The sequence below is a fragment of the Strix aluco genome, chromosome 9 (genome assembly GCF_031877795.1).
Source record: "Strix aluco isolate bStrAlu1 chromosome 9, bStrAlu1.hap1, whole genome shotgun sequence".
Classification (NCBI taxonomy): domain Eukaryota; kingdom Metazoa; phylum Chordata; class Aves; order Strigiformes; family Strigidae; genus Strix; species Strix aluco.
The window spans coordinates 30,689,719-30,708,936 of NC_133939.1; the positions used below are offsets into that span (position 1 = coordinate 30,689,719).

General features: G+C 44.4%; 1 protein-coding gene and 1 long non-coding RNA gene across 4 annotated transcripts in view; one reads left to right on the forward strand and one right to left on the reverse strand.

Annotated features, from left to right (window-relative positions):
- Window positions 1-421: 421 nt before the first annotated feature.
- Window positions 422-6,528, forward strand: LOC141927282 (uncharacterized). The gene is made up of 2 exons (XR_012624350.1): window positions 422-518; window positions 5,366-6,528. It is a non-coding gene; the product is annotated as an uncharacterized LOC141927282 (long non-coding RNA).
- ARHGEF26 (Rho guanine nucleotide exchange factor 26) overlaps window positions 6,326-19,218 on the reverse strand; it is an 81,656-nt gene continuing 68,763 nt past the window's right edge. For all 3 annotated transcript variants that reach the window (XM_074834412.1, XM_074834415.1, XM_074834413.1), the window contains exons 11-15: window positions 18,705-18,859; window positions 13,873-14,082; window positions 10,020-10,087; window positions 9,542-9,646; window positions 6,326-8,641 (exon numbers count right to left, since the gene is read on the reverse strand). In XM_074834412.1, the coding sequence (XP_074690513.1) occupies window positions 8,499-8,641; window positions 9,542-9,646; window positions 10,020-10,087; window positions 13,873-14,082; window positions 18,705-18,859 (681 nt within the window). In that variant the 3' untranslated portion in view covers window positions 6,326-8,498. The remainder of the gene's footprint in view (window positions 8,642-9,541; window positions 9,647-10,019; window positions 10,088-13,872; window positions 14,083-18,704; window positions 18,860-19,218) is intronic.

Sequence of the window (19,218 nt, forward strand, 5' to 3'; positions counted from 1 at the left end):
CAAAAAATGATCTTGACCATGGATTTATGAGCCTTAATCCTGAAGAAAACAGAACCGGTCAGGTGAAACTGTTTTTGTTTTCATACTGAAATGAGTCTGAAGTGACTAGCCGGTGCTTTCCATTAGGTTAACAAGGAGTGGAGGACGCCAAGCTCATTATTCATACAACACAGCTGCGAAAAATACATAGTTCAACCTCCCTCCCCCGCAATCAGTTGATTATTTTACCCCCAGGTGCTGAGGCCGGTGTTTCACTGAGGGAGGAGGAGGAACATCCTGGCCTGGGGTTGGTGGACGCAGGAGGAGGCAGTTTAAGGGGAAAACAAAAGCTCCGGCGGCTCCGGGCGGGCGGGGGTTCGGGCCCTGGCGCCGGCCGGGAGCGACCGGCGCCAGCGCCCGGCCCCCCCCCGCCCGCCCCGGACCAGAGCTGCCCGCGGTTATGAGGGAAGAGCCGGGGCTGCGAGGGCTGCGAGGATCCACCGGAGGCCGCCAGAATCCGCCAAGCACCTGGGGCACAGGTAAGCGCGGAAGCGGCCGGTCTGTTCTCCCTCAGAGCGGGGAGCTCCTCTGAGGGCTTGACCGCGGGCTGGTGGTGAGGCCTGGAATCAAAGCGCGGGGTGGGGGGGAAAGAGGTTAAATTAGTGATAATTTGTGTGGAAATGGAAGTGAAATAACTTGGTGGTGGTGCTGTATCTCGGGGTTTTGGTCTTGGAAACAAGAGGGCGTTGTGCTGGGAGAGGGGCAACTGGTAGAGGAGGAAACAAAATGGCGCCCAGGCCTGAGGGAGGTGCTGTATGAGGGGTGTGTGATGGCAGCGTCAGTCACCACAGCAAAGTAAGGTGGGCTGCTCCACGTTACAAATTTGCAGGTTCTTGAGGAAAATTGGCAGAAATTTGCAGGTTCTTGAGGAAGAATTGGTAGAAATTTGTAGGTTCTTGAGGAAGAATTGGCAGTAGCGCTGTTGCTGGCAGGGTTGGATTAAAAGTCATGAAGAAAATAAGGGCTGGCAAGTGGTACTGATTTAGTTTTCCTTGTTCTTGTTTTTTGCAGTACTTAAATGATGGCTAAATTTCTACTTAACACACAGGGCAAAAAAAAAAAAAATGGTAGCAATAGCAGAGCCTGAGTAAGAATAGCAGCTTTAGTTGAACAAATCAGACAGCAGTTCTCTCAAATCTCTCTCCCTCTTCTGCCAAATTGTGGAAGATCAGGCTGTGGTATTAGGGTCACCACCAGAAGTGGTGCACATGGTGGTCATGGGTTGGTGTGCTCAGATCTTGAGGGGAACCTCAGTCCATCCCACACCTACCAGTTTGATGCCAGTGCCAGCAATAGATGCCCAGAGCATGGAGAGGGATCCCAGGGCAACAGGGAGAGCATCTGAGGAGCAGCACAAAGGAATTCCAGTAAGTCAGCTTCACTGGGGGCTGAAATTAAATGCCTCTATACAAATGCACTTGGCATGGGGAATAAAGAAGAGGAGGTAGAGATGTGCACATGGCTGCAGGGCTAAGATCTGGCTGACATCAGGGAGCCATGGTGGGATGGCTCCTGTGACTGGAGTGTTGGAATGGAAGGGTACAGGCTCTTTAGGAAGGACGGGCAGGGGAGATGATGAGGGGGGGTCACCCTCTGTGTCAGTGCCTAGCTGGAGCACAGGGAGCTCTGCCTGGGGATGGGCGAGGAGCCAACTGAGAGCTTGTGGGTCAGGATTAAAGGGAGGGCAGGGACAGGAGACACTATAGTGAGGTCTGCTACAGGCCACCCAACCAGGAAGACTGGGCTGATGAGGCCTTCTCCAGAGAGACAGGAGCAGCCTCACGTTCACAAGTTAATGTCCTCACTGGGGACTTCAACCACCCCGATATCTTTTGGAGGGACAACACAGCAGAACATAAGCAATCCAGGAGGGGTTCCTGGAATGCGTTCATGATAACTTTCTTCTCCAAGTGATAGAGGAGCCAATGAGGAGAGGGACTATGCTGGACCCTCAGCAATGACACAGAGCTGTGTGGAGTGGTCAACACGCAGGAGGGAAGGGATGGCATCCAGAGGGACCTGGAGAGGTGGGACATGCAAACCTCATGGAGTTCAACAAGGCCAAGTACAAGGTCCTGCACATGGGTCGGGGCAATCCCAAGCACAAATCCAGGCTGGGCAAGGAGAGGATTGAGAGCAGAGCCCGAGGACTTGGGGGATGGAAAACTGCCTGTGAGCCAGCAATGTGCACTGGCAGCCCAGAAAGCCACCCGTGTGCTGGGCTGCACCCAGAGCAGTGTGGGCAGCAGGGCGAGGGGGGGATTCTCCCCCTCTGCTCTGCTCTCAGGAGACCCCCCTGCAGTGCTGGGTCCAGCTCTGGGGGCACCAACAGCAGAAGGATGCAGACCTGCTCAAGCAGGGCCAGAGGAAGCCACGAAGATGCTCGGGGGGCTGGAGCACCTCCCCTGTGAGGACAGGCTGAGAGAGTTGGGGGGGTTCAGCTGGAGAAGAGAAGGCTCCGGGGAGACCTTAGAGCGGCCTCCCAGGACTGAAAGGGGCTACAGGAAAGGGGGGAGGGACTCTTGATCAGGGGGGGTAGGGATAGGATGAGGAGTAACAGTTTTAAACTGACAGAGGGGAGATTTAGATGAGATCTAAGGAAGAAATTCTCCCCTTTGAGGGTGGTGAGGCCCTGGCACAGGTTGCCCAGAGAAGCTGTGGCTGCCCCCTCCCTGGAAGGGTTCAAGGCCAGGTTGGACGGGGCTTTGGGCAACCTGGGCTAGTGGAAGGTGGCCCTGCCCGGGGAAGGGGGTTGGGACTGGATGGGCTTTGAGGTCCCTTCCCACCCAAAACCAGTCTGTGATTCTATGATCTTTACTTATAAAGTGATGTGACTAATGTGTAAATAATGGTATTAGCTATACTTTCCCAGCTGTGCTTAAAGCATGTAGCTTAACATACTTTGTTTAGGCAGAAAAGTATCAGAAAACTCTTATGTTCTTCAGAGTTTGTAAATTAGCCTTTTCCAAAAGTCAGATGTGCTGGTTTTGGTGGGGTAGAGTTAATTTTCCTTGCAGTAGTGTGCATGGTGCTGAGTTTTGGATTTGTGATGTAAAGGGTGTTGATAGCACAGGGATGTTTCGGGTATTGCTGAGTGGTGCCTGTGCAGCCTTAAGGCTTGTCTTGTGCTGCCCCACCAGCGAGGGGCTGGGGGGGCACAGGGGGCTGGAGGGGCACAGCCAGGACAGCTGACCCCAGGGACATCCCCCCCAACCATATTGCTCAGCAGTGAAAGGGGGGGGACAAAGGAGGAAGGGGGGGATGTTGGGAGTTGTGGCGTTTGTCCCCCCAAGTCACGGTGACGCGTGACGGAGCCCGGCTGTCCTGGGGTGGCTGAGCACCGGCTGCCCTGGGGAGTGGGGGATGAATCCCGTGTTTGGCTTTGCTTGTGGGCGCGGCTTTTGCTTTATCAGTTAAACTGTCTTTACCTCGACCCACGGGTTTGCTCGCTTCTACCCTTTGGATTCTCCCCCCCAGCCAACGGTGGGGGAGCGAGTGAGCGGCTGCTTGGGGCTGAGCTGCCGGCCGGGGTTAAACCGGGGCATCAGGTTATGAAGTGATCTATGAGATAATGCTGCTGTAAGGTTTTGAACTTTCTTTTTCATGTGGCTAGCCAGAGACCATGAATGTTTCTCTTCCCAGTTCATAGTGCGCTTCATGAAGGCTGTTTCTGCCTGTGTGTTAGTTTCTAGCGTCTTCCGGAACGAAAGAGTTCAGTGATGGTAATTAATTCTTCCTGACCTTTGTGTTATCTCCAGTTTGCCTAAATGATGTAGTAGTTACAATACAGCTGTTGAAAATCAGCTGCAACTACAGTAGAGTGAAGAGCAACACTAGCTCTGGGTGATTCCCAGGAAACAAGGCCACCTCAGATGGAGGAAATCTTGGCATCAAAACTTACTCTAGGTTTTTTTCTAACACTTGTGTTCTGTCCACTTGTTTTGACTTACTTTAGAAACAGGATATACAGGGGGGAAAAAAAACTTTGTGTGAATATATTCTATAGATACAGAGGTTAAGGTATGTGCATGTAAATGTGCTGAACAAAGATGTGTTTCATGAGGTTGTGTAGGCTAAGTGATGCTACTTCTTTATTTTCAGCAAATGAGCTTTGCATAATGGAGAACAAACACTTTTTGATGTGAAAGTCCAGAACAATACTGCATTATAGCATTACTCTTTTTTAAAGTTCAATAGATGATAATGTTCTATTTATGTTGCAGGGATATAAAGAAGCAGAAGAGACAGTACTAATAGCTGCTCTTTAGTTGTGTTCTATGAGTATCTGGAAATGCTGGAACAGGTTGAAGTCAGGTGGGCAGTGGTTTGCTGCCAGGGGGCTCGCTGGCCTTTGGGAGCCCACAGCCCCTGTGTGGGTGCTGAGGGTCTCCTCCCTGGCAGGGCTGATGCTCAGTGAGGGCAGGTGTGAACCTGGGGTTTAGTTCTCACCCACGCAGGTACCCAGGCACTGGGCCAGCTGTACACACGGGGCTTCTGCCCATCTTACATGATGGGTTGAGTTGGTTTTTTTTATGTGATTGCATCACGTGAAATGAAACTTTGATTCAGGGAACCGAGAACCTTTTATTTTTGGTTAACTTGCTTAAAACCTGATTAGAGGAGTCCTGTAAGGAAGCAGTATAAATTCTAGGCCCCGCAAAAATGACAGTTAATTTTACTGCAACAACCTCCCAGCTGTATTCTGTCACTGCTGGGCTGTTTAATTAAAAAGGAGATACTAGTGTCCTGTTTTCCTTGGGCAGGAGAGAGAGTGTGTGCACTTGTGTGTGTGTGTGTGTGTGTGTGCACATACTGGTTAGTGAAAGCGATGAATTTTTTTAGATTATTCCCTTTGCAATAGAAGTGCTAATCTTAGAGCAAATCAGTGAAAAGATGACATTTTTTTTTTGCTAATGAAAATACTGTGGAGTTGCTAGAAGGGTGAAAAATAAAAAAAATAACCCTTAGCTTTTGAAAACTTGTTTATACAAACTTTCAGGTAAATACTGTCATATTGTCTTACACTTCTATGACCTCTTTGAGCTTGGATGGAATTTAGAGTGAAAGTCAAAGCTTTTAACTGGTATGGCCTCTTATCAGGGGTGTGGGTACCTTTTCCAAGCACGTGCTGATGCTGTGCTCAACAGAATATGGGGCAGAGGATTTTATTTCTGTGCATGGGAGAATTGTATAGTGCAGACTGGAGCTGTGCAGCTTAAGAGAGCTGCTTCCCTGGAAAACTCACTGCTCTTTGGGAAGTGCTGCTTCAGCAGCTCACAAAAAGCCACCTTTTTTTTTTTTTTGTTAATTTTGATCCTTTGTTCAGGCAGCATGTGGGTGGAGGTGAACAGCCTGGTGCAGGAGAGGACAGTGCTGATGGACTAGTACAAGCCATCATCTTCCTTTGTACCCAAACACCTGGGTAAGCTCTGTGTTTTAAGTAAGTGAAATAACTCTCCCAGTGTTTGTTGTTAACTATTTAACTAATGCGGTTGTCTTCTCTTTTGATTAATTTTGAGTTGTTCTCTGTACAGTCACTTCTAGAAGTCAGGTTGTGCAAATGTGCTAGACCTAGACCCAGGTTCTTGGTGGCTACCTGAGGGCAACACAGCTGGCTAAGGGGGGGAAGGCAGGTCCTGTGAGGGGCAGCTGAGTGCTCTGAGTTTGTCTCATTTAGAGATGAGGAGGCTGAGAGGTAATGTGCTGCTCCCTACAGCTTCCTGAGGAGGGGATGGGGAGAGGGAGGTGCTGAGCTCTGCTCCCTGGGATCCAGGGAAGGGCTCAGAGCTGAGTCTCTTGGGGGGGGCGGGGGTGTGTGTTCAGGCTGGATGTGAATCATTTATTTGCTGAGAAGGGCTCAGACACTGGAACAGGATTCCTCGAGAGGCCTTTGGTGCCCTGCTCCTGCCAGTGGTTGAGGTGCTTGGACAAGGCTTTAACTTTTGGTCAGCCCTGCAGTGGCTGGACCAGAGTTGCTGTAAAGAAGCTTTTAAAAGAAAGCAAAGGTAGCTGAAGAGCCTTGACTCTCTTCCTGTCTCCCTCTCCTACTGCAGTTGCTGAGAGAGGAGATGCCCTCCTCAGCCTGATTTATACCTCTCTTCCAAGTTCAAGGGCACAGGCAGAAATTGGAGCTGTGCCAGATGAAGTAGGACACATGATGGTGCTATTTATCTTTACAGAACAGAAAATTTAAAATGCCACAGGTTACAGAACATTTAATTTCTTTGACAAGAATGACATTAGCAACTTGCAGTTTAATGGTATTGCTTAAAGAAAAACTGAAGCCTTTTTTAGTAAGAATTTAAAAGGATTTTATTGATTGTTGTCCTATAAAATTATAGAAGTCTTTAATTCCTGAAGAACTGTGTCCAACAATATGAAAAATGTCTTTAAAAAACATTACAGCATTTTTGGAAAAACTAGGTATGAAAAATATATACAATGTATTAAAAAAATCTGAATAAAATTAATGCCTGGATTTATACATTCAGTTATGTGTTAAACATCTGCCTGTGTACAATAAAATTTGTTAAAATATTAGCAGGTTTTTTACTATGTTAAATAAGTCTTTGTTCAATTTACAGTTTCTCATTACTATTTTATCAGTCTACTTATAAATTAATTTACAAGGCTGTATAACCACTGTCAGACTGTCAAGGTAAGTGTTTTTGTACAAAATCATTGCCTTCCTGATATATTGTTACAGAGATACATCTTTATAAACATCCAATTCATTCACAAATTGAATCAACATATTACAGTATATAAAACAACATGCAGCCCCTTTAAAAAGATGGGGAATGCAACAAGAAAGCCTTTGTACTACAAGTTTTTCCCTCATTTTTATTGAGCATGTGTTCTACCCTGCTGAGTTAGCAGCTGGTCCTTAGAAAGGTGAAGTTTATAATACAAACTGTCACACCTACACACAGGAATGATGCACTGAAATTTAACTTCATTTTTGAGTGCATTTTGTTCACACAATGTTAAGTGGTTGTCTGCTGCTTTTCTGTGAAATTCCAAAACTAAACTGCAGATGCAAAACTTAAGCAGGTGCTGTGTGTAGTGCAATTGTGAGGAGTCTTCTCGAAAGCAGAGAAGAGCACATGTGAAGCAGCACTGCTGCGAGCTCCTCTGAAAGCAGGCTCTGGGTACTATTTTATCTATCACACTCTCACCCTCCCTCCTCCTCTCCTACCTGAAGCGCACCCCCTGCAATCACATGGGAATGGCAAAGGTAACAAAATACCAAGTTAATCGAGGTATGGCATGATCTGCTCCCAAGTCTTTCCTCAGTGGTGGTCTCTTACCATTTGTATAACCTGGCACCTTAACAAAACTCTACAGATCTTCTCCCTCTGTTTTTACCTGTGGATTCAACACAATGCTAACAAACCCTGAAGATGTAGGTAAAACTGAAGTTCAGTTGAACTTTTTGCCTCCACAGAAGGAAATGATCATCTCCTCTACTACAGAAGAGCAGAAAGACTAAAAAACAAACCCCCCAAATGCAGAGCAGAGTATTTCATGTTTTCTGCAGTCCTCATCAAAACCCATGCTCTAAAGCACTAACTTAATATGAAGACCTAGTTAATCACAAGGAAAATGGAAACAAAATGGACCCATTTCCAGCAGTTACACTCCTTTAAAATACCTGTGCTAAAATGGATCTGAGAATGAGAAAATCGACATTATCTATTCTGCTGAGTTTGGTACCTCTTTCTTGCGTTCAGGAATCCTTTCAGCACTGCAGCACTAGGAGGAGAAGTCGTCTGAGCTGCCTGCAAGAGTAACACACCGTGTCAGAGACTGCTGCCCCTGGAGGCACTGCTCTGGCTTCTTCCCTGGGGCTCCTGTCAGCTTCCCCAACATCGAGCAGAGATCTCATTACATCTTACAAAGCCTGGGACGTGGTCCTCTCTGCGTTGCTAGTTTGGGTTACAGGCAGATCTTGACACAACATCCCATTAACATACTCTGGGAATGTAACACTGCAGCTTCTCAGGAGCAGGAAACCCCCCAGTGTTACTATTTGCTTCCAGCTCAAGGGCTTGGGTGAGTTCCTGGTGTTCAGTCTCCTACACAGACTGCTACACCAAGTTCTGCTTCTGAAAGAAAGTCAAAATGCTCAAAAACAGATGGAGAAAGAATACATGAAGAGGCAGGGATGGAAGAACTGAAGTTGAAACTGAAATTTGAGTCAAGAAGATGCATGGCTGATCTCCAGTGCCTAAGAAACTACTTCTAGTTGAAATCTGCTATTGGTAGAGCCAGGTTTCAGTTCAGAGCTCTCACACCAAAAAGGGATGAGTATCCAAAACATCAGTGCTCTGTTAACTAGATTTTTCGCAGTGGTGACCCCCCTCTTCCATGCGAGGCCTGCAGGGCATGCAGCCATGCCCCCACCGACAGCTGTTAGTGCAAATCCTGTAGGACAGTGGGAAGCAGCAAAAACCCTCCTACACGTTGGTTTCAAGTCCGAGCAAGCGGCCCATCCGTTCCATGTTCTTGTCGATCGTGGCCCGACAGGTGATTTCTTTAGCACACTCCATGGGAAACCATCCTCTTTCGCCATCCCGCAACCGTTCCCCTTCATACCAACCTGCAGGGGCAAGCGGACAAGGGGTCACAAAGCTTTTCAGTGGTGGAGACACTGGCTGAAGTGCCTGTGTTGCACCTGAGCCGACACCGCCGACACAGGCATCCCTACGTTACACACTGACCTTTTAGGGAGTAAAGGACCGGATTAAGATAGGTTTGGCAGGGTTTAATACAGGCAGACTGGAAACAAAATAGCATGTGAAAATAAATACTGTATGAAATGTCAAATTTTTTATATTGTAATTCAAACGTAGTTTGAAACAATATATAAAGAATGCAATATTGCAATCTAAAGACAGCAACACAGCACAACTGCTCGGATCTTTGATTTCATATGTAATACTGAAAAACATCACCATGTTAGGATTTAGTAGTTTAGGTGCTGACAGCTTCAGGCAGCACCAAGTCAGCCCACCATGAGGCAGCAGTAGAATCACTTGCACCTCCAGGCAAGGATCAATTTTGGTCTTGGGGTACCTGATGCAATGGAAAACTTAAGCAAAACCACTGTGCTGGGCCCCTCTCCTAACAGGTATGGCATGACTAATAACATGTACATCTCTCCAAGACAAAGCTGCTGCTCGATCACTGAATGTCTGAGCTCCCTGGTTTTAGGTAGAATTCAATTTATTTGTGGATATTTCAGATGTTGAAACCAGCCAAGCACACCCTTTCTGCAGCTATTTATCTATATAAATTGTAATAGGTGATGAGTTACTTTGAACATCTGTTGCCTGAACAGAGGCCATCCTTCAGAGACCTGAACCGAAACGCTCACGTCTCTCCTGGGAGCCAAAACCTTTATTCCTTGTACAGCCGATGCTGTTAGGGAACAAATCCTCCACGCTGGGTTCACCTGCAGCGGTGACAGATGGCTGCTGACAGCAGAATTCTCACTCACCATCACTGACTTTTTGATAAACCAAAACAACATCGGCAACTTGAAGAGACAGTTCATCCGACTGCTTTGCAGTGTAAGTTCTGATGATCTCTACCTGAGTCAGAGCTGTGGGAGAAATAAGCCAGGCTGAATTAAACAATGCACCTAACAGAGTATCTTTTACATTAAAAAAATATATACAATTTATTTTAAGAATTTCCATTTTAGAGTATACTCCCCCCTAAAAACCAAAGGAGGCAGCAAATGATGGAAATGGAAATTACTGTGTGAAACAGAACTCCTCAAAGCTGCCCCTGGGCACGGGGAGAGACAGCAACTTCACCCACACCACAGCAACCGAGCCCAGGAGAAGAAACGGCCGTTTCCAGGGGTAGTTACAAGTTACAGCCTCCTCTTGCTCGCGCCCACCCCCACTAAGGGGCAGTGTATTCCCACTCTCCTGTCAAAGCTCCCGGAAATCCTGGCACTCGGAACTTACTCGTCCGGTCCGTTTTCTGCCTGTCTCTGTCCTGTCCGAGCGCTGTAATCCAGCGAGCTCTGTCACTCCTGCAGACAGCAAAGACAAAACTCGAGTTTCCCAACTCACACTCTTGGTAACGGTCGAGATTACTCCCCCTTTCAAGATTCGGCATTTAAATTTTCCCTCTTTCTAACTGGGTAAACAAAACCAAACCTCCTTTCTCCTCTCAAAATAGAACCAGAAGGTGTGATACTACTTCTATTAATATATTATTCACACTTACTTAACTATTTTAAACAGGTTGGATTAAGGAAAAAAAGCCTGTAAACATGGGACCTGCTGGCATGATGTCTTATATACCTTTATTTTAGTTATTTTTAAGTAATGCAGGTAAACTTCTCCGCTAGTGTCTGTGACCAGTACTTATTAGTAATCTTATTAAAACAAAAAAAATCCATCTGATGTACAAAGCATCTGATAAATGCAATAGAGCAATTTTAATATACAATACCAACTGGTTTACTGTAAAGGACTATCTGCACTGTGCACTTAGAATGCAAAGAAAAAAAAAAAAAAAAAGCAGCTGAAGTTTCTCTGTGCTCTCAGGACAACACATTCATGTTTCCAGAGGTGTTGGTTTGGGGAGATCCCGAGAGCCAGCACAAACCAGGAAGGACCCAGTGAAGGCCTAAATTAGTCATTTGAATCTCACCTTGTATAACTGAGGCAAAACATGACCAACCTCAGATCTCTGTGTCAGTATCTCTGAGGAGAGCAGAAAGAATTAACCTAGGTTCTAAGTGTTGAACAATACATCACAGAAGTGCAAATTACTGACAACTGCTTTTGGAAGGGAGTGGAACAAGCTACAGAGATGTCAGACAGTAAAGGAGAAAGAAAGCTAATCCTAAATCAGCTCCATTAGCAACTGAGCTATAACGAGTTAATCATTAGCACTTTGAATTTTGACAAATCAAAGTTTGAACTTGATTCCCAGAACAAACATTTCAGTGAAATTAGATTTTCTCTCATGTTTGTTGAAGGGCTTTGCTATCAGTACAGATCAGAACAACACAAGGGAGTTGCAGGGTTGAATTTTCCTATTCCCTCTCCCCTAAAAAAGAGTTTTGTTGCTATCTCTGGATAACTTCAGTTTTTAACCAAAAATAATGGAAAACATCTGTCTTCTGCTGAGACTTGATTTTGTGAAAAATCTGACAACATCTGAAACCAGAAGAAAATGCTGTTTGGAAACAGCATTACAGTGTTTTCAGAAGTGCCAGAAAATGGGACATTTACGCAAATTACACAACTCCCCTAGAGTATTTGGCATTTAACAAGGAACTAATTATTTTTTTTTTAAATCACAACACCCATTCTTCCTCAAAGATGGAACTACTGCACACGTCCTACTAAGACGTGGTACCTGTTGGTCTCATGCAGGTGGCCAAAACTACAACACATGCTACTTTAGGCATTTCAGTCATTAGAAGTAGGTGGTACTAAACTTGCTGTGTTTCAACCAAAATACAAAAGTCTGTATACAATTTTGCATGAGCTTAATTAACTTGTGGCTTGCTTTTTTTCAGAAACAGGTGTTATTTAGACTCCTATTTTCCTTTCCCTGTAACCATTCTTAGCATTTAAGTTTTACTTGTGCAAAACTCTGTTCAATAAGCACTTGAAACCGCCCAGCTTGGCATTCCTATTGTAGATTCCCTTCCCATCCTTCTCACAGTTGAGAGAAAGTTAAGTTTTGCTGTATCTTTTGTATACATGCTAATACTCCATAAAAATATGTTATTTTCAAATAAAGTAATTCTTTCCAGAATCTTTTCCTCTGAATGACAGTCTGCTAGACTGCTATTTATATTACAAACAGTATATAGCAAATCAATAATAACTCTGCAGAACAAAACGTCTTTTCATAAAAAGCCCAGACAACTAAAAATGTGCTGCATTTTCTTCCCAATAAAAACGCATTTCCAAACAAGTCTGAATCATCTGCTTACTTTATAATGAGATCTTTAATAGAAATCATTAATGATCTATAGTTTCTTTCAGGGTTATTCTAAACTTTGAAAGCAAACCTAAAACTGTAAATTCTTCCAGGCTGGGATAGGTCTGGAGCGCTCTGTTTCATGTCTTCTGTCCCGCCTCCAACTTCCACTAGAACAGATAACATCTTTCACTGTTGTGAAGGGCTGTGTGGAAGTTAATGGCACCACAGATGAGCGACGGCCTCTCGGGTATTTGCACCCAAAAGAACAAGACACTTCTTGTTGGCGTTTCTAAAGCGGAACACTCTCCCAACTGCCTCGGGAGAACAAGGAGCAGCTCTATCCCAGCGCAGCTCCACGGCGTCCCCGGGCCAGGCCGGACGCCTCCTCCCGTTCCAGCCAGTAGCGCTCCCACTGCTGCGCCGGCCAGGCCGGCCGTTGCAATCGGTAACTCGCCAACGGCTGCTCCAGGACAAGAGCGTTGGGCACCCACCCCCGACAGCGTTTGCCAGCTACCACCACCATGCCTCAGGACACACCTGTGCCCTACGCCCAGCCGCCGCTGGGCTGTGAGAACTGACCCTCACCATGAGATACTTTAAACCAAGGAACAAACCAGCGCAGAAAAGTATCTGACAGAGCAAGCTCAAAGGAATCTCTGCAGTCAGGTGACTCGAGGTCATCTTCTCAAGATGAGGATAAAGAAAGCCTCCCTCAGCTCCAACAGCAAGAGCCCCATTTCCCTTACAGTACCCTGCATTGTGCTTAGACTCGCAGGCTCCATCACCTGGGGTGGGAGCCTTCCTACAGGGACCTTGACAGCTTGTAACGACCTTTCATTAGACACGTGCTACGTTAACAGGCCAGGCAGACCACCTGGGCCTCGACTTTCAGTTCTCAGCTCTGTTAGAGAAGCATTTTAACACATCGTACTTGTGCTGCAACAAACAAAGCCCAGTGATCACTCTGATACTTAAGTCACATTTGTAGTTCAAATTAAACAGTAAGAAACTTCCATATTGCAGTATGTAATCATTAGATTATGCAGTTTAATTAACAGTTGTGTTATGTGGCAGAACTTTATTTCTTTTTTTTTTACTGTGCTATCACTTCAGTTGAAAATAACAAATTTAATGGAAATTCCTTCCACAACCCCCCCAAGCCGCAAGAAATCCAAACTGCTTACATCTGTCCTGCAGGCCTCGCTTCTCTGCCTCACCTGTAACAACTCGAAGGGATTCAGTAGCCCCTGGCTGGGGAGCTGGCAGTCTCCATGGCTAATTCTTGGCCTGAAGACCCAAGACAGTAGCACGTAATAACAGCTACTTTGTTTTACAGAATTTCAGCATACGCAATTTTCTGTTATTCCTACACGGTGACCTCAAGGCAAGAGAATGACACTGACATGACATGGACTTACAACCACTGAGTCCTCGTGACAAGATCACGTTAGAGAAACCGAACTAGGTTTTGCAATGTTATTCTGGTAATATTTATTCCAGCACCTTGGGGGATATTACACGAGCTGCATGTTCTCCTGCTCTGCTGCTCATTAAAAATCAGAAAGGCTCATTCATCAAGGTTACCTCACCTCGCTTTGCAAGCACCCGCTTACAACAGGAGCAGCGCGTGTGCCAGTGGGTGCTCAGTGTGGCCGAGAGGGCAGCAGCACACACAGCGGCTGGTTCCTGCAGCCGCGCTCCCCCGGGCAGCACACACCTGCCTGCTTGTGAGCTTCCGGCTCGTTTAATTGGGGTTTATGCTTGCCAGACAGGAGCTGGGCATTTTGTACTACCCCGACTGGGTGGTGTGGGGGCAGGCAGCCTGTTGAGATCATCAGGTGAAAAATTACAGGAATTCTCTTCACTTACTGAGTGTCTGTACCCAGGAGCATCTCCACCTTCTCTGCGGCGTGGTTACTGAGCACAGCCAGCCTGAAGAGGTGTGCCGCAGAGCTCTGCCGCGAGTACAGCATAGTTGAAGCGTTCTTTACTGGAGAAGAAGTCAGGTCCTCGCTGTCACACTGTTGTACCACCAGCTGGTCCCTCAGAGAATAATCCGTGACGTTGTAACTCTCCTCACTGTAGAACAAAAACGGGGAAGAAAACCCCACAAGTTCAATGTTTAATTTGCCATTAAGTTTGTCTGGAAGCAAACTCAGCCACAGAATCCACTTAACTACATAGTATTGCGTGATTCTTCTGACACCTCAGCCTTGCTTTTCTGTTTGTCTTTCAAAGCTACCAATTTTCCAAAATACAAAGTAGATCAGTTTTTAAACCCCATGGAGTTTCATTTAGTGGCACAGTTAAATGACTCTGGCGCTCTTGAGATGGCATAAGCTGATCTTAACTCACAGGCACAACAATTGTATAGAGCTGCACTGTTCTTCTGCTATAGCTTCACCTTCACATGAACAACAGACATTAACTTTACAATGTTATAAGAAAAGTAGTAAAATTTCCCTTTTCCTGTGCCTGTAAAACTATGGGCATGCATACTGCCTCCAGGTAAACCTTACTGATCTTCATTTTAAATACAGGACAATCACCTGTACACTCCTTGTCCACCTCACGTAGAAGGCCTACTTCAAAACTACTTTACAATATTCTGAAACATAACCTTAGTCCACTGTGAATTTTAAAAATAGGCAAAGGCTTGTCACACACTATTGGTCTTGCAAAATGCACTGTGCAATTTACCTTCTGGAAAGTACACTGTAAATAAATACACCAGCTCTAAGTGACATGAGTAATGATTTGCTACATGCGCTTAATAACTTCCTGAAAGTGACTAGAAAGAATTCTAAGAATTGTGCAAGTTAGAAGCTTTGCTTTCCTCATCACTGGAATGTACGTGGAGAGGTGGACAAAACATTAGACATCGCAAATTGGAATGTTAAAGTGTCACCGATTTTAACAGCACAAAGACTTAAATGAAAATACGCAGTCTTCCCTTTCCTTTCTAAACATGAGAATCACTTCTGCTAACCAGGACCATCCTGACAGGGAAGATACATCAGAGACAGGAACAGTTACTTAACCCCCTTCACCCCCTTGTGACGTATTTACGACGTGTGCTCCAAGTGCAGACGGGCAGCCCGGGCAGCCTTCTCAGCACTCCTGCGGGAGTTCAACCTGTTACCCTGTCTTGGCTTTGCTGCTTACTTGTATCAGGCAATACTGGAAACTTTTTTTTTTTTCCAAGTGGAAAATGACTGTGCATTTCCAAACTTTTAAAGTTGTGAAACATAGTTAAAGAAACAGTTAAAAGGATCTACATCGCTTACTCAAGAAGTAGCAACTAATCACCAAAAAAGAGAAGGCAGCTGAAAAGGCCTTTTTGTTTCCACTGAAGCTTGCAAGCATACTTCCCAGAATTGCCTTATGTGTATTTGCAGGTTTACCAGGATATATCATGAACCCAGGACACTGATAAACTAATTACCTCATAATTTCATGTACGCTTGTAAACTTTTCCAGATTTACTGTCCTACACTGGTGCAACAAGACAGAAAAAAAGGGCTTACGTAGGCATGAAGCCAGTTCTCCCTCCTGGCCCGTATGTTGCTGTGTGTCGAATGTTGCAGTAAATCAAATACATCAAGTTTTAAGGTGCGACTATACATACTCCACCTTAAAGTAAAATCTATTAGACCTCAATCTCGAGTGATGAAAAGCTATGCTAGAGCCTCAGATTACTATGGTTCATTAAAATAATTTAAATTTAAAAAATACTTGAGAAGATTAGTTTTGCTGCCAGAGACACACAGAAACCCAAGCGCTGAACCAATACAAATCAGATCCCAAACACCTGGAACTGAAGCAGAGGGTGACAGACCCCTTGTGGCAGGTGCAAATGAAGCGTATCCGTCCTTTGTGGTTGCTCCAATATTGTAAGAAAATGGAGAGATGACGACTTAACATCTGGTAGGGTATATTCTACCCATTTTGCAAACTGTCAGAAAAATACCTGTGAACACCTTGGTAGTTGTAAGGCTTCTTTTTAATCCTTCAGAAAAAGAATTGCTGAAACATGAACTGAGCAACGTTATGACTCAAAACATAAGATATTGCCGGTTTCTGTTACTCACACAGCATAGAAGAATTTCTTTAGGGTTTACAGATCATACTGTATTTGTGGATTAGTTTCTGCCAGCACATCTAGTGTAAAAGCAAAGTTCTTATTTCAGCTACATGGGGAATGAGCCAGGTGCACCGAACTCTTTTAGTGCTCTGTAAAAATACAGCCGGGTTAATTATGCTGTTACATGTCACTTCTTGGGTCCCAAAGTACAAACAATACAAAAAGGTTTTGGTCTAATTAAAGGAATTTGACATGAGCACACGTAGAAGCTGGGAGAACCTTCAATATTTCAGCATGCAGAAAGCTAAATTTAATTTCCACACATATAACCCGGGGATGCCAAAAGGAATCTTAACTCACGTGTGTTCTGCATGTCCTTATCTTTAGGGAAAGGTGTGCACACAGCTCATCCTTGAAACGTAACACATTAAATGTACTGTGATTGCCCGACTGCAGAAAAGTGTTAAGGCTATGAGAGGAGAGGGAGTAGAGGTGTGGATTTAGGTTTCACATTCCCCTAAATCCAGCTCTAGATTCAAATTAATTCATTTATCTACAAAAAGATGCTACTTATCACTTGAGGACAATTGTTTCAAGTGCCATCTGTAGTAGCTGAGGGTTCCTACTGAAGAAAAAAACATTTTGTATCTAATATTTATCAGTCTCTCTCTCCCACTTTCTTTTTTCTTAAAATATATACTCTGAAACAGGGAAAGGTTGGTTGGTTTGTTTAGTGTTGGACTTTTTTTGGAGTGGGGAGCACTGGTGGTGAGGGTCTTTCGTTGGTTTTTTGTATTTGTTTTTTGTTTTGTTTTTAAAGAAGTCAGTTCAGTGTTTTAGTCTGGGCAATCCCTGCTTAGCCAAGGACAGAACTAGCAAAACCACCTACAGACGCTGCTGTAGTGATTTGAGAATCTTGCATCTGAAAGAGAAATGTAGTCTATAATACATTTGCATAACAAATAATAAATGGATTCCTTACTAATTAATCAACTCGTCTATACACTTGCATAGCTAATAATAAATGCATTCCTTACTAATTAATCAACGGAGACAGACCTCTACAAGTCCTTCCCAATTCTTGTCTCCATTCAACAGGACAGTCTGACTGGAAGCCCCGGGGAGACTCACAGAAATGGGTCCTTTTCAATTGTATCCATTTGTTTAGGGCGTCCTGGCAGAGTGACTGTGCAAATCTCATTATTAACATGAAGTGTTCTGTTCATTTTGGCTTCTGGGCCTATTTAGGACATTTCAATTCCAACAGCTGGAAACTGTTACAAGTCAAAAGCCCCAAAGTTTGGATAAGATACATTGTTATAAAAATTTCTTTTATAATCTGGACAAGAAGTCATCACATAGGAAACCAATAAACAATGTAACAACACAGATAATAGACTTTTCACACTGTTTTCCCAACTCAAACATTTACTTAGCTACCAACACAGTAACATGTTAACAGCAGGCCCATAAGAAAAGAAACACAGGGTTTAAAAAAGCGCCATACAACTCTGATGTGCTGCCAGTGATTTAACAGGGACTTTCACAGCACCATTTCAGCATAAGCTTTGATAAACACTGGATCTCAGAAACATCTCCACATCAGTAAGACAGCTGGCAAGAAATCTATTCACTTTTCTTCCCATCTTTATATAAAAAACCCCCGTTCACTTAAATAATTCTCCCCCTCCGTTTTCGTTTAGCTCTTTCCTTAAATATTAGCATTTTCTTCCCAGATTTTATATCATACTGCATACTTCAAAGTTTATTTACATATAGTTTTGGAGTTTCACAGAAGGGTCTCTTTTAAAAATAGATGGTATTTGGCTTAAGTGGCCGACCCAGATGCAAAATAACTGTTCTTCAAAACAGTTTTTAAGCCTCGGGAATAAAGCTTTTCTAGCAAGTATTACCTAATAGCAAGAGGAGAGGATGTAAATTGCATCCAATTCAATTATTCTAAACCTCCCCTCAAACCTAGTGATAAAGATTTAAATGGAGACTGCTAGAAGTTGTATCCCATACCTTGTTCTCAAACACAGCCCAACGGGGGAAGTGTGGAGGGGAATGAAAATCCCTACTTCTTTATCCTTCCAAACCTCTCCCTTTGCTAAGGCATCAAGGATGACCTTCCTCATTTGTTCGACAATTGGAATTTCAATTGTGTTTGCCAAAAATAAATCCTAACAAGTAGTCACTTGTCAGTTCTAAGCGTAGTCTGATAGAGCAATATTAGAACTCAGCTTCTTCATTCATTTGCTCTCTCTGACACAGCCTATTAAAACATACACGTGGCTTTACAAATGTTTACTGGACTTAAACCACGTTTAGACCAGATTTCCTCCTGTTCTATGCTGCAGCTGTACCAGGCCCACTTCTCTTCACAGCTCCCTCATTCTTTCTAACAAGCACGTGGCCAGAGCACAGGTACAAATGCCGTGGTCGCAATCGCAGTGGCCAGTGGCCGTTCCAAAGGCCAGAGCTTCACTTTCCACTCTCCCTAGGGCGAGCACACGCAACAGTCACGGTGATTTTGAAAGACAACAGTAACTCAGCTGTTCTGTGATTCAGGGAGTTGAACACAAAGGCAACTCTGCATTGGTGAAGCTGCTCTTACCTCTTCTTCTTGGTGATAATGAGGACGTCATTGAAGAGGAAGAAGTACACCTGCTGTTTAGAGGTTCTTTTAGAGAAGAGTCCAGTGTCCTCCACGTACGCTGTTAACTCCCCTCTTTTCACTAACCATCGTGAAGAGGATACCAGTGGAAATGGCTACAAAGCAAGAAAATAACATTTTAATCTTTCAGAAGCAGAGATTTTTAAAAATCAGGTAACAGTACTATTTATTTGGGAGAAAAATACTTGAATAAACTCAAAGCTCAGAGATCATGAGTACAAGCTCAAAACAGAGGTTATCAAGGTTTAAGGTATTTTAATCATTCGTACAATACACAAGTAATAGCCTGCAAATACTTGAAAATCACTCATGCACATGACATAATTGCTCATCCAAGATAAAAACAAACAGACTCGACTGGTCATACTTGGGATGGCACAGACTGTGCAAGATCTCCTAAGGAGATTAAAAATAAAAAGACTGTCGTCCAGGAATATGTTGGTTTTTGTCAAGT